Here is a 13885-nt window from a genome sequence, read left to right as displayed (position 1 = left end):
AGCACCGCACAATGCAAATAAATTATAATAATAATAAGAACAACAATGAAGACCTGATGCTGCTCTGAATAAAGGTAGTGAACATTTTGCTGCTGACTTGAATTGGATCACTAGACCTTGCAGCCTTACCTTTAAACAGCATGTCTAGTCACAGTTGTGCAACTAGTGCCGTTGTTCCAGTGAACAACCAAACAAAAGGGCAAAGTTAAGGTCCAGTGGGCGATACAAAATGATTGGGATGAAAGTGAATGGATAGTTATCACAAGGCAGTAGGGAATGGTCTGGATACCTTACTTGTGCATTTCCAGACTTGCTATCATTTAAGGTTTTTTTTATATTGGGATCTTCAATAGTTATTTGGGTGTTAACATCCTTTCAACTTCCACTACTTTAACACAGTTTTTTGTTGGTGTATGGAATTTCCCAGGTTTTTGAGCTTTTATTTTTATATTATTATTTTATCTCAGTTTATATAGGTTTGCGGTCCAGATCACAACCTGTTATTTATTTTATTATTTCTGGTAAAAAAAAAACAAAAAACGGGAAAACTTTTCATGGAAGTGTATGCAAAATTTTTTCCCCCTTATTCCATTAAAATGTTTAAAGTTCAAAAATTCTTGACCAGTTCTAATTACTCATAGATTTTAAGGCCAGAAGGAATCATCATGATAATCTAATCTGACCTCCGGCACATCACAGGCCACAGAACCTCATCCACCCACTTCTGTAATAGGCCCATAACCCAGTGCTTAATTTGTGCCAGAGCTTGCCAAGGCTGAGCCCCGGCATCTCTAGGCTTGGCAGTTCATGGCGTTGGCACCTTTGGGTTTGCCACATCAGTTATTAAAGTAAAACAATTGCTTGAGATCCGGCACCTAATTGCTAGCTCATCACCTCTTTCATTACAAATTAAGCACTGTCCATAACCCCTGGCTGAGTTACTGACATCCTCAATTACTGTTTATTTCTGTCGTAGTAGTATCTTGGGGCCCCCTACCTGTGCTAGGCTCTAGGTACACACAATGAAAAGTTGGTCTTTCTTCAAACAGTGTACAATCTAAGTAGAGTAATTCTTATGTGGAGGAGACCCTTGAAGAATGGGTCTTCCCTTCCCCATATGGAAAAGAGGATCAATTGCCTTCTGAAGAGGTTGCTGTGGGTCTGGCACTCCATGGAAAGGAAGGGATGGATAGTGGGTAGGGCTAGGGCTGGCGAAGAGTGGTTGGGGCAAGAGCAGGGAAGTACATGGGGTTGCTCATTGTCCCACTCCACCCACCCCATCAACATGCCCTTAAGTGTTCCTCACAGAGAACTAATGCAACCAGAAAGTGTATTTGCCACTTTTCTGTACTCCCCACCATCCTTACTGTGGAACTCTGGGCACCGCCACCAGCTGGGAATCTCTGATAGCATAGATCTGTCGGAGCCATGCTGCAAGGTGGAAGGAGTGTGCCTCCATGTGGGTGGATAAAGGATGAAGCTGAATATAAGACAGGCCAAGGCAATAATGACATAAAACAATAAAACAATTTTGCAAAATCTGAAACCTGGTAATGATTGAAAAACCAGGAAAACAGATAATAAGTTTAGAAAATAGAAAAGAACGGTAATTAGAAAATGAGATGGATTAAAAATGGGAAAATAAAAATTAAAAATGTAAAATGTGAATAAACAATGATAAATGGACATGAAAAAATATACTAAAATAGTATAAAATGTATGAAAATAAGTTTATGGGCAAAGGAATTAAAAAACTAACAATAAAGCCAGTCTAGAAGGCAATGTGCCTTACATCACTTCAAACATTTTCCTTATTGGCTTGTTTAGTCTTGTCATTTTAGTGCCTGACCCATCACATATGTAGATGAGTAACTTTATTCTCGTGAGTGAGTTACTCACTTGTGTGTTTGCAGATGGAGCCCCCTGCAGTGTGAACACTGCATGGCTGGCAATATTTTTTTCTGTTAAAAAAAAAAAAAAAGAAAAGGTCTATAAAGGTGTGCGTGCGTGCGTGCGTGCGTGCGCGTATCACATACTTGGATTCAATCTGAGAGCTAAGGCCTCATTTTCAGAATCACGCATTATATTTTAGTTTAGGAGAGCCAGAATGCTGCGGTTATTTTTTTCACTCCGACAGCATTACTCACTTGCTAATGTGAAAATCCGTTGTCACGAAAGATGCATAAAAGTGAGAAGGAAGACAGCTGCCAAGGAATACAATAAACATCATTCCAAAGTTTCCAGTAATTTTAATTTGATATGCTACTCCTCTTACATGTTAATAACAATACCAAATGCTTTATTAATAAGACTGTTTATGGCACTCCACAACTGAATGCATTAGGGCAATTTTATGGCAAATAAAATTTTAGGGCAAATAAAAATATGTCACTGTCATTTAGTTAGGACACAACTTGGTGTTCTTATATTTTGAGCTAAAGAATTACTAAATGCCCAGCATAGACTGAAGATGAATAAAATCAGCAGCCATACTCTTGCATGTTAATCATAGAATGTTAAAAAGTAGAAATGGAGAAGATCCATTAGATCACGTAGGACCTGATCCTGCCAGGTATTGAGCACGTTCTAAGAGTGAAGGAGTGCCCCTCGGCTTGTACTGGATCATTGGGGGTTGAGGGCAAGATTGAGCCCTGATGTATGAAAATATATATATATATATATATATATATATATATATATATATATATATATATATATATATACACTTGTGTTACAGTAACATCTAAGGGCCCCAATCAGAGGTCAGGGTACCTTTCTGCTAGGCGCTGTCCATACACAGACACGCATGCGCAAACAACAAAAAAACAGTCCCCTTGTTAATGCAGGTTTAACGTAAGAATGGCCATAATGGGTCAGATCAATGATCCATCTAGCCCAGTATCTTGTCTTCCGACAGTAGTCAATGCCAGGTACTTCAGAGGAAATGAACAGAACAGGGCAATCATTGAGTGATTGATCCCCTGTTGTCCACTCCCAGCTTCTGGCAATCAGAAGCTAGGGACACTCAGAACATGGGGTTGCATCACTGACTATCTTGGCTAATAGCCATTGATGGACCTATCCTCCATGAACTGATCTAGTTCTTTTTGGAAACCCATTATAGTTTTGGCCTTCTCAACATCTTCTGATGGCAACGAGTTCCACAGTTTGACTGTGCGTAGTGTGAAGTACTTCCTTTTGTTTGTTTTAAACCTGCTGCCGATTAATTTCATTGGGTGGCTCTTGGTTTTTGTGACGTTTACATGAAGGAGTAAATAACCATTCCTTATTCACTTTCTCCACACCATTCACAATTTTATAGACCTCTATCATATCCCCCTCCTTAGTCAGCTGAAAAGTCCCAATCTTTTTAATCTCTCTTCATATGGAAGCTATTCCATACCCCTAATTATTTTTCTTGCCCTTCTCTGTACCTTTTCCAATTCTAATATATCTTTTATGAGATGGGATGACCAGAACTGCACACAGTATTAAAGGTGTGGATGTACCATGGATTTATATAGTGGCATTGTGATATTTTCTGTCTTATTATCTAGCCCTTTCCTAGTGGTTCCTAACGTTGTTAGCTTTTTGACTGCTGCTGCATACTGAGCAGATGTTTTTCAGAGAACTCTCCACAATGACTCTTTCTGGAGTGGTAACAGCTAATTTAGTCCCCATCATTTTATATGTATAGTTGGGATTACATTTTCCAACATGTATTACTTTGCATTTATCAACATTTGCTGTCGTAGTGCAGCTCTAGTTTGAAATATCACAATGATTTTAAAAAGAAGCCTCTCCCACCCCTAATTAGGCATTTCAACTCTTTACCATGAATGATGCCTAGATGTTGCATCCTTGTGAATGTAAAAGTTTATGTTGGTTTGATTCCTTGACACAACACAAATAAAATCAAAGCAGACTTTATTGTAGAAATAATTTGGGATAAAGATTACTCCCTCCCCCCCTCCCCACTCCCATTTTCCTTGAGATTTTTATCTTGAGTAATTTTTTTAATTAAAAAAAAGGGAACTGTTATTAATTAAAGCTTTTCAAAGATTTATTGTAAATTAGTTATTTCTCAACTCTTCTGTGTAAACTTGCTGTATCCCCATGTATCTGGAGAATGAAGAAGTTTCCTGTGACTGACCTTGTGCAGTACTATAAAATGATTTGAGCCGTGTGTGTGTGCGCGTGCGCGCACATTTTTGGGAGTGATTTGGGGTCACACAAGTGATCTTACATAGTTATAGTTGTTTAGACAGATGTGCCAAGGTGCCTTTACCCCTAAATTTTAAAAATAATTAAGTGGGGTTTTAGCATTCAGCCCTCACTGTTTTTACTGGAAACATCAAAGTTACAGTTTTTTTCAGTTTGAAAATATAATGGTTAGTGGCATGCTGCTTTGTCTATATCTGTTAGCTTTGCAATATGAAGATTTTGGGTACCATTCTTATATGTGATCCTGGTAGGAATAAGAATCTTTATAATGCCTAAAAATAAACCTGGGCCATGATCTTCATTTTCCTCAAGTATCCCGAAATCTGGTAAAACCAGCCCCAACTACACTATAGCTTCTGCTATTGCTATGATTGGTGGAGAACTATGGGCTCCAATTTTCCTTGGTTAGATGAGGCTACAGTGGTAGTCATCTCCTCCTCTGGGCTCCTAGGTCACTCCTCTTAGACCAGGAAAGCCAAGTCAGAGAGCTGAGTCTTGAGCTGTCAGTTGTGATTGGCCTGGACCTTTGCATCTTAGTCCCCTCTCATCCCGCTGAATGACTTTATGGCCATCCAGATGGGGGAGAGCACCTCTAGTGAACCACCGAGAGAGCCATAAAGCATGCCCATGGATCCGATAGCGGAGGAAGAATTTTATACCCTATTTCTGGCAGTCCTGCCAGAGCCAGCTCAATTCCCATCCTCAGCTGTGACTATGTCATCCCCTTCCCTACTGGATGACTTCAGACTATTTCAAGATCTTTTACGGGGAATGGTGAAGGAACTCCATGTCCCTCTGGAAGAAATCCAAGACTCGCCACATAAGCTTCAGGACTGACGAGAATAGCACTACCGATCAACGAAGCCATACTGGAGCCAAACAGGACAGTCTGGCACACTCCTGCCACATGTACTACCACCCTTAAAGAAGCAGAGAGATGCTACTACGTCCTAGCCAAAGATTCAGAATTCCTCTTCTCCCACCGAGCTCCAAATTCATTGGTAGTTCAGGTTGCTGCGGAAAGAGCTAAACAGCAAACACACTCGATCCACACCTACGGACAAGGAAGTGTCTAAATCTACTGGGGAGAAAAGTCTTCTTTTCCTCCAGTTTACAATTCAGGAGTTTGTAATGCTACATCCTCCAAGACCCCTCACCTCATCCCCTTTTGGAGGCCATTTCCATGACAGTATTTTCACCCAAAAGGTGAGTGCCTTATTACAACAAGGAGCAATAGAACATATTTCTGTACAATATCAAGGAACAGAGTTGTGTTCTTTTTACTTCCTGATATCCAAGAAAAAAGGCGGCTGCAAAACAATCCTCTGCCTCCACCCACCTCAATCACTTCATCCACACATTCAAGTTTCACATGGTCACATTGGCAGCAATAATTTCATCCTTGGAAAAAGCCATGTGGTTCATGGCTGTTGATATGAAGGGTGCTTACTTCCATGTCAACGTTTACCCCGGCCATAGATGTTTTCTCAGATTTATCATGAGCTTTGACCATTTCCAGTACAGAGTACTATCCTTCAGGATAGCTACTGCTCCCAGGGTCTTCACCAAAGTATTTTCCGTAGTAGCGACTCTCATCGGCATTACGGTCTTCTCATTTTTTCCATACCTCAACTACTGGCTCTTAGCTACCCAGTCCAGCCAGGAAGCCCATGTGTCGACTTCTATGTTACTCAGCCTCCTTTCTTCACTGGAAATCAGCGTCAACATGGAAAAGTTGATCCTCAGCCCCTTGCGATCGTTGGACTTCATCGTGGTTACCGTAAACTCTCACAATACGGACATACCTGCCCACAGACAGATTTCAGGCAATGAATGTTGTCATAATTCACATTACGAACAATCCTTGTGTACCAGTCAAGATTTTCCTGTCTCTATTTGGCTACATGGCCGTGTGCATTTAAGTGATCTATTTCACAAGATTTCACTTTTGCTGCCTTCAGACATGGCTTCAATCCCTGTACTCAGTCACTCTACGAACCTCATGCTGATAGTCCCAGCCAAGGTACTGTCATCATGCCTATGGTGGCCAGAGCCACATCATGTACACATATGAGTCCCCTTTCTTCCCTCTTCCTCAGACAAAACTGTCATCACCAAAACATCCCATTTAGGCTGGGGAGCTCATATGGACAACACACGATATAAAGGATGTGGATATCTCAAGAATCCAGGATGCACTTCAGTATCTTGGAACTTCAAGCAAAAAGAAAGGCATGCAAATTCATTCCTCCACTTGTTCACTCTCATCATGTTCTGATCATGTCAGACAACACCACCACTGTTTTTTACATCAGCAAATAAGGGGGAACAAAATCTGCCACTCCGTGTGCAGAAGCGGTTAATCTCTGGAATTGATACATTAGCAATCAGATCATCCTGTCCTCTACCTTCTTTTCCAAGGATGCAGAATGTGCTTGCAGACTCGCTTAGCAAATGGTTTGCAATCAAACTTAGTACAATATAACATACAATTCCCTTCTACATGTTTATACAGTGACATTACAATAACATACTTAATAACAGAATAGAATGGTGGGGTTAGAGATCATTCAAATACAAACATCCAGCTTTATTTACAATCATACCCAAACGTTCCTTATATTTAGAAGAATCATACTTACTCTCCTTCTTGGTTAAATCCCTCTATTTTGTCTTGGGTCCTTCTGCTCTGTCAAGTTGGTGCTGCCGCATTCTGCTGTCACTGATGTTGTTCCTAGATGTCTTCTGCTGCTACTCTGATTGCTTACACTCAAGCCTGTCAGCTATCTGCCTTATATACAATTTTTTATACAATTTTAATGTCAGTTGACAGCATCTTCCCCACCCAGGGGTGATATCATTTCAGCCAATCAATTGTCCGATATGTGAATTAGCTTTACTTGTTTACTTCAAACTTGGACCTCCTTCAGATCTTCCTTCCTACCCACTAAGCATTCCCTGCAGTTATTAGGAGTGACTTTTATTTCCCCCCAGTCTGCTTTTCTGCTATTTGTTTCTCTCTCTCAGCATGACATCATTGGCCACCATTTTAGATTTCTAGTTAAAACCTGTTCTAAACTATCATTATTTACTACTTATCAAAAGCTTTAAACTTAAAACTAACTATATTTCTATTCATGCCTAATCATTATGATTATGTCACCATCTTTGTTATTTAGATCAGAACAGATAAAATCCACAATGTTTTCTCCTCCTTTTTGTTTCCTTTTCAGCTGTTTGGCTAAATGCTGGCTCTGGTGCTGATTTCCTTATATGGAGTCAAGCAGCTTGGAAATCTCTTGTATCACCTTAGGGCATGGTATTTGGATGGGTGTCAACTACAGAATGCTCATGTTCCTTGGTAGTACAAGTCATTCTCTGTAACAGTAGGAAAGATTCCATTAGACAACGTTGTCGAGCTAAGTGGAGACACTTTTCGTCTTGGGCACAACACAAAGGGGTTTTACCAGAAGGAGTGGAGATTCCCCTAATCTTGGACTACATTTTATCTTTAAAGACATCGGCTCTTGTACTCAACATTTTAAGTGTCCACCTAGTGGCGATCAGCATGTTCCATCCCCCTATGGAGGGTTACTCTGTTTTTACACACCTGCTAACCACTAGATTTTTGGAAAGGCCTCCTAAGAACCTTCCCACCCCTCCAAATGATTGCTGCTCAATGGGTTCCAAATCTGGTACTTTTGGGATTAGCAAAAAAACCCCTTTGAACCAATGGCGTCTTGATCCATGTCTCTTCTCTCCGTAACGGTCATTTTCCTTGTTGCTATCACTTCAGAAAGAAGGTTGGGGGAACTTGGAGCTATGAAGGTGGACCCACCATTTACAGTATTCCACAAGGATAAAGTCTCCTTATGCATACATCCAACATTTTTACCAAAGGTGATTTCCCAGTTTCATATTAACCAATCCATTCACTTACCTGTTTTCTTCTGGAAACTGTACGTGTCTGCAGAAGAACGTAGACTCCATTCCCTCAGTGTCTGACGAGGTTGGGCCTTTTACCTGCAGAGAACAAACACAATCAGGAAGTCCCCTAAACTGTTCATTGTGTTAGCAGAGAGAATCGGGACAGGCCATCTCCATACAGATAATCTCCAAATGAATTTCCAGCTGCACTAAACTCTGTTACCAGCTGTTGAATCTACCTTCCCGCACAAGGCTACAGCCTCACTCCAGTAGAGCTCAAGCAACGACCATGGCATCTCTTCAGGATGTACCTCTCATAGACATACATAGAGTAGCCCTTGGAGTTCTGGCCACACGTTTGCAACATATCACACCTTGGTACAGGACTCAACAGCGGATGCCTCCTTTGGCATGATGGGTTCTCTTCACTACCTTTCCATCCTCACCCTCGCACCCTCCTCCAGCTTGTGTACTGCTTGTCGGTCACCCAGAGGAATATAATAGGAACTATCACTCAAAGAAGAGGAGGAGGTTACTCAACTGTAACTGGAAGTTCTTCGAGATGTGTGGTCCCTATCTATGTTCCACTTCCTGCCCTCCTTCCCCTCTGCTTCGGATCTGTGAGATTCACAGTGGAGAAGGAACTGTAGATGCAGTCAGTCGGGCCCCCCGCCCCCTTTGCCTCCTTGGACTGAAGCATGAGGTAAGTCAGGGCACACGTGCAGACCAATCAACACTACTTTCAAATTCTTTGACTCGAAGTACATGGCATGCGTGCGTAACCCACAGTGGAATAGAGATAGGGGCTGCATATCTTGAAGAATGTCGAGTTACAGGTAAGCAACCTCCTCTTTTCCAATTACTTGCTTCCCTTTTCTATGAAAGAATCCTGATAGCTGTGTTTATGCTGTAAGCGAATTGTTTGCTGTGCTAGTTTATACTTCCAAAGCACATACGATACCCTCTTTAACAGACAGACCTCCAACACTGACAAACCCTGTGTAGACTGGTTTCCAAGAAAGGCTGTCCTTCTGGAGTCATCTACAATTACAGGACATCTGCTGAAATGTGCAAAAACGTATTTGTTTTATAGCATACTCCTTTTTTAGGAGGATGACACTGGGGAAGGTCCAAGTTAATATCACCTATCATTAACACTATTTTCATGGTCCCTTTGGAAGAAAAAACAGTGCATGTTTTTTATAAGAAGTTATTACTTCTCAAAAGTCAGCTGACTCCAAATCTTCTCTGGCAATTGTGCTAACATAAGCATGATTTCCTTCTAACAACAGGCCATAGATGTTCTGAAACAGCAGGGATTTTATGAATATTTCATGAATAGCTTAAGTTAGAATTTGCAGGATTTAAAAAAAAGAGGAAACTGGGTCAAATTCACATGGTTAAGTATATCACTATCTTAAAATACTAAACTCTCAAATGTGGCATATTTTAAAAGCTGAAATAACATGCCCAGGTTTCTACTTGACCACTTCAAAGTAAAGTAATTTTAATAAGGAAGGTCGTGAGGGCACCCAAGTACAAGTTCTGGGCTTAGAAGCAACTTCAGAACATGCTTTCTCTCTTGGGCAAACTCATTTCCTCAATATAGAATCTCATCATGTCTCTGGGGATCAAGTGTATTATTGGGATAGAGTGATGGGTGTTTGGGATACGGAACATACACTAGATGCTGTATTCTCCGGAGCAATGTTGAGGTTCATGTCAGCTCTGGCATGAAGAGGAGTTGAGCAGCGTCTTGTGTACAAATGGCTTTGAGGGCATGTTAGAGTTAAACAAAAAATTAGTAGGCTCTAGAAGTAGGCCAAATTAGTCAGAAAGTCAAAGGAATAACCGAATGCAGTACCAATGACGGCTGGCTATGAGCCCTGTACTCCATCACAGTTTGGACTACCTCTCTAGTCCTGCCACTCATTACTGTAATGTCCTCCATGGCTTTGTGTTCCAGCTCCCACAGCATTATTGTAAGAAACAATAACAACTGGAAGGGACCGACCTACAGTGATTTACTACTTTGTTATTGAATGGTGCATACTATGATGTCACTCTAACTAAGAGTTTGCCCAGACTTCAAAAATTGCTCCTTTATTGCTTTTGTGTTGTGAGCACTCTGATTTTTCAGCACTCAGTGTGCAGTATGATCCAGTAGATAGGGCACGGAGCTGGGAATCAAACAACTTGTGTTCTTTAGCCGGCTCTGCCACTGGCTTGTTTGCTTAGTAAGCTTAGGCAAGGCACATCAGGTCAGTCTCAGTTTTTTCCTGTAAAATGGGGATAACAACACTTCCTTTCCTTTGCAAAACATTTTGAAGTCTGTGGAAAGTCATATATGATATTATTCCTATCATCCTCTTACATCAGGCAATGTAAAATAGATGCAGATTTTTCAGTTTAATTCCTAAGCGTGACTCCTGCAAGATTTCCCCAAGATAATCTCATCATTTTGAGTGTAAGTATTCTCTGGTATATAGCATGTGTCCGACTGACCTGGGGAGCTTTTGGTGTCTGAACTAGATTGTGCTTGGAGTAGGGACTGTGTCTTCTGTGCATTAGATATTATTAGTCTGTAATTGCTAGGCACACTGTCAGCACTCAATAAACAGTAATAATCAAGAGCCTGGGGTCGGGAAGGGAAGGCTTCTTACCTCTCTGCTCCCACCCAAAGTCTAGCTGGGTGGTTGAGTTGGGTGATGACAGATGAAAACATCGCAGCTGTGTGATGGCTTTTTAAAAAAACTAACTAAACATTCGGTGAAGGGTACTAGTAACTTAACCTGTGCCTGTTTTTGAATACTTCGTGAATATGGTTAACCTTTCATACCTGTGTTATATAAGCAGCCTCAATGGGTAACCTAAGTTAAGTTTCAGTACTTCTGCATCCCTGTTTGGCACTTTTTTGTTTTTTCCATCTTATCTGTTACACACTTCTTTGGAGCTATAGTTAGCCAGTACAACTGTGTTCAATATTTTACCCATACATTTTTACACTAATGTTTCCGTGTACTTGATTTAAAAAGATAGATTTTAAAGCTATTAGGCATGGCTGCACTCAGTGCTGCCATGCCTAATGGATTTAGGAGCCTAAATCATTTTTTTCAGAAGGGATTTAGGCACTTAGGAGCATAGCTCCCATCATTGTGACACTGAGTGCAAAGCCTAAATAGCTAGAAAAATCTGGACTTAGTGCTTTAGTTCTTTTTTTTAAAAAAAGGAAATGAACAGGTTTGCATTAGGGAAAACATATGGAAAAATTTAGATGGAATGCATTTTAATAAGTTAAATGGCTAAGCTGTAACAAAACTTGTAATGGTCTATGTGGTCTTTTAGAATATGGATACAACTAAAAATAAATGTGTATGTACAACCCCTTGTTTAGACCTATTATAGTGAAAGGGCCATTTTATTTTATTTGTTGGTTTAGTGCTACATTGTAGGCTTTACGAATAAACACAAATCTGAGGTAGGTTGACTCATATTTTTTCAAAGGCAAGTGGTAGGGGAGGCTATGCAGCATAGGGGCCTCTAGAAGGGAAAATCACTCAAGACTCCCATCAAACTCACTTGATATCTATGTGTTAATCTATTCCTCCTCATCACAGCTGCTTTTTACAAAGCCTCATCTTCCCTGCAGTTCTGCCCTCAGATGGGTTTTACAGATTTAACGAGAGCCAGATTGAGAATTACAATGAATGGCCCACATGGTTGTTACCATCTCAGTTCACTGGCTCAGAATGAAAGATTGTGTGATGTTGCTTTCTTGCATTACCAAAGGGGCCCAAAATTTGACTGTTAGTATAGTTTATTTACCCCCCTCAAAATAACAAATCAAAGCTAAAACCGATCTCTGTCAGCTTCATTTAAGCCTCCATCATTCTAATTCCATGGCAGATGTGTTCTTCTCTGATTAGGCTTTGTCTCTTTGTCTTTTTGCTGACTGCTTGTCGTATTTTGTTTTGAGCAAACCCTAATGTCTCCATTAGTACATTGTATTAGTTTTTTTAAAAGGCAATAATATTAATGACAAAGAACGGAGTCCTAAGAATAAATAGATTTTCACCCCAGCTCTGTATTTTTGCTACAGTCAAATTGTTTTAACTGCGTGCAGCTGACTAGGTACATCTTGTGACTGACTGAATATATCTTTATCTTTTACTTCAACACCAAGCTTTGTATAGCATTTAAATCTCTGGCCTTTTTCAGAGGGTGTGCTATAGGAGGAAGAGGTTTCAAACAGTGTTTGCTCAGATTTGCTTTCAGTAAAGATCCAGTTTGATTTTCATCATTAAAAACATTGAACACCATCTCTTCGCTGACAATCATCAGAGAAAATAGTCTAGTTCAGAGGTTTTCAAGCTGTGGGGCATGCCCCTCTAAGGGGGTGAGGAGGAAGGTTTTTGGAGGGGGGGCCGAGACAGGTGGCTTGTGCCAGCCCCGCATGGTGGGGCCTGGGCAGCCGTCACGCGAGGCGGGGAGGGAGTACCACCTCCACCCCCCGACTCATCTCAGTAGGCCACCAAGCCTGTGGGTCATTAACAGCATCCGCTGTGGCCACACCGATTTCTGCTCTCAGCGGCTTCCCTGCCCAGTGCTGGCTACGTACTCAGAGACCGTGGCATGCGCCTCCCCCCACTCTGAAAACCCGAGGGGGGAAGGGCAGAGAGGCAGGTATTGGCCCTGCCCTAGTGGGGCAGCCTGTTGCTGCGGAAGCTGTGCCCGTGCCCTTGGTAAGTCAGTATCTGTTCATTTGAAACTTACCGATGTAGGTCATTTAATTAAAGTTGTGTTAAGCTCTGTTAGGTTCATGAGCGGGCTATCAAGCATACTTTTGCATGTGTCTGTTTTGTCTGGGGGTGGGGCTGGGGGGCACATCCAAAAACTGTAACTCCAAGGGGAGGTGGGGGGCTCAGCTCAAAAACTTTGCAAACCTCTGGTCTAGTTTTTAACTTTATTAGTTAGTTTTATTTGTTTCTCTCTCATTTCAGCTGTGAAGTCAGGCTGGTTACCACCGCCACCCGCCCTGCCCCCAAGGCCTTTGGTATCACAGGTATGAACAGAACTTCAGCATGGGGATAAACGGTGCACAGTGGTGGTGGTTGTTTTTATACTGTGATAATTAACACATGCTGGCTTGGATATCTAACCGTTCTCATTATAAAGCGAATACTCATCTACAGAGTGCATTATACTTTCATGCTTCTTGTGTACGGTTACTGGATAATGTTATCTTTCTTTGGTCTGTCTATCCAGTGTGCCATGGTATCATATTATTGACTCCATCATTGCAGAGCTCGGTGTGCCCAGTAGACAAAATTATAATTTGCAGGCTATGCCATAAGGCTGGCCTGGTGGCAGCGTTTGCTGTCTGGAAGGCACGGGTTTGATTCCCAGCTTGTTTCTTGCTTCTCAAGCGGTAAATGCTGTCAAGGCAGCAGTGCAGGGAGCAAATGCATATCACAGTATGATATGTTACATATCCGTGTGAAAAGTCATGCTAAAAGGAAATAAATTCTACATTAGCTACATTATTGAGTACCATGCTGTGATTTACTGGCATATTTATTTCATCAGAGTGTCACACCACCATTGTGTAGAGCAAATGGATCTAATCATGAGCAGTTATCCCAAGGAATGTACTGTATGTAGGTTCTTCAGTTCATAAGAAATGATGGATAAATTAAGGCCAGTTAGCTGAACAAGATCATAGTGATTGCATCTT

General features: G+C 41.2%; 1 protein-coding gene across 5 annotated transcripts in view; it reads left to right on the top strand.

The window, feature by feature from the left end:
- Positions 1-13885, top strand: part of REPS2 (RALBP1 associated Eps domain containing 2) — a 138805-nt gene that overhangs the window by 94644 nt on the left and 30276 nt on the right. For all 5 annotated transcript variants that reach the window (XM_067566094.1, XM_067566091.1, XM_067566093.1 and 2 more), the window contains exon 15: positions 13152-13213. In XM_067566094.1, coding sequence (XP_067422195.1) covers positions 13152-13213 — 62 coding nt within the window. The remainder of the gene's footprint in view (positions 1-13151; positions 13214-13885) is intronic.

This window comes from Emydura macquarii, unplaced genomic scaffold, assembly GCF_026122565.2.
Source record: "Emydura macquarii macquarii isolate MOO-44397 ecotype Brisbane River unplaced genomic scaffold, CSIRO-AGI_Emac_v2 contig_2734, whole genome shotgun sequence".
In the NCBI taxonomy this organism is placed as follows: Eukaryota; Metazoa; Chordata; order Testudines; family Chelidae; genus Emydura; species Emydura macquarii.
The sequence above is the reverse complement of the archived record's forward strand: the minus strand, read 5'-3'. Positions and strand labels throughout refer to the sequence as shown.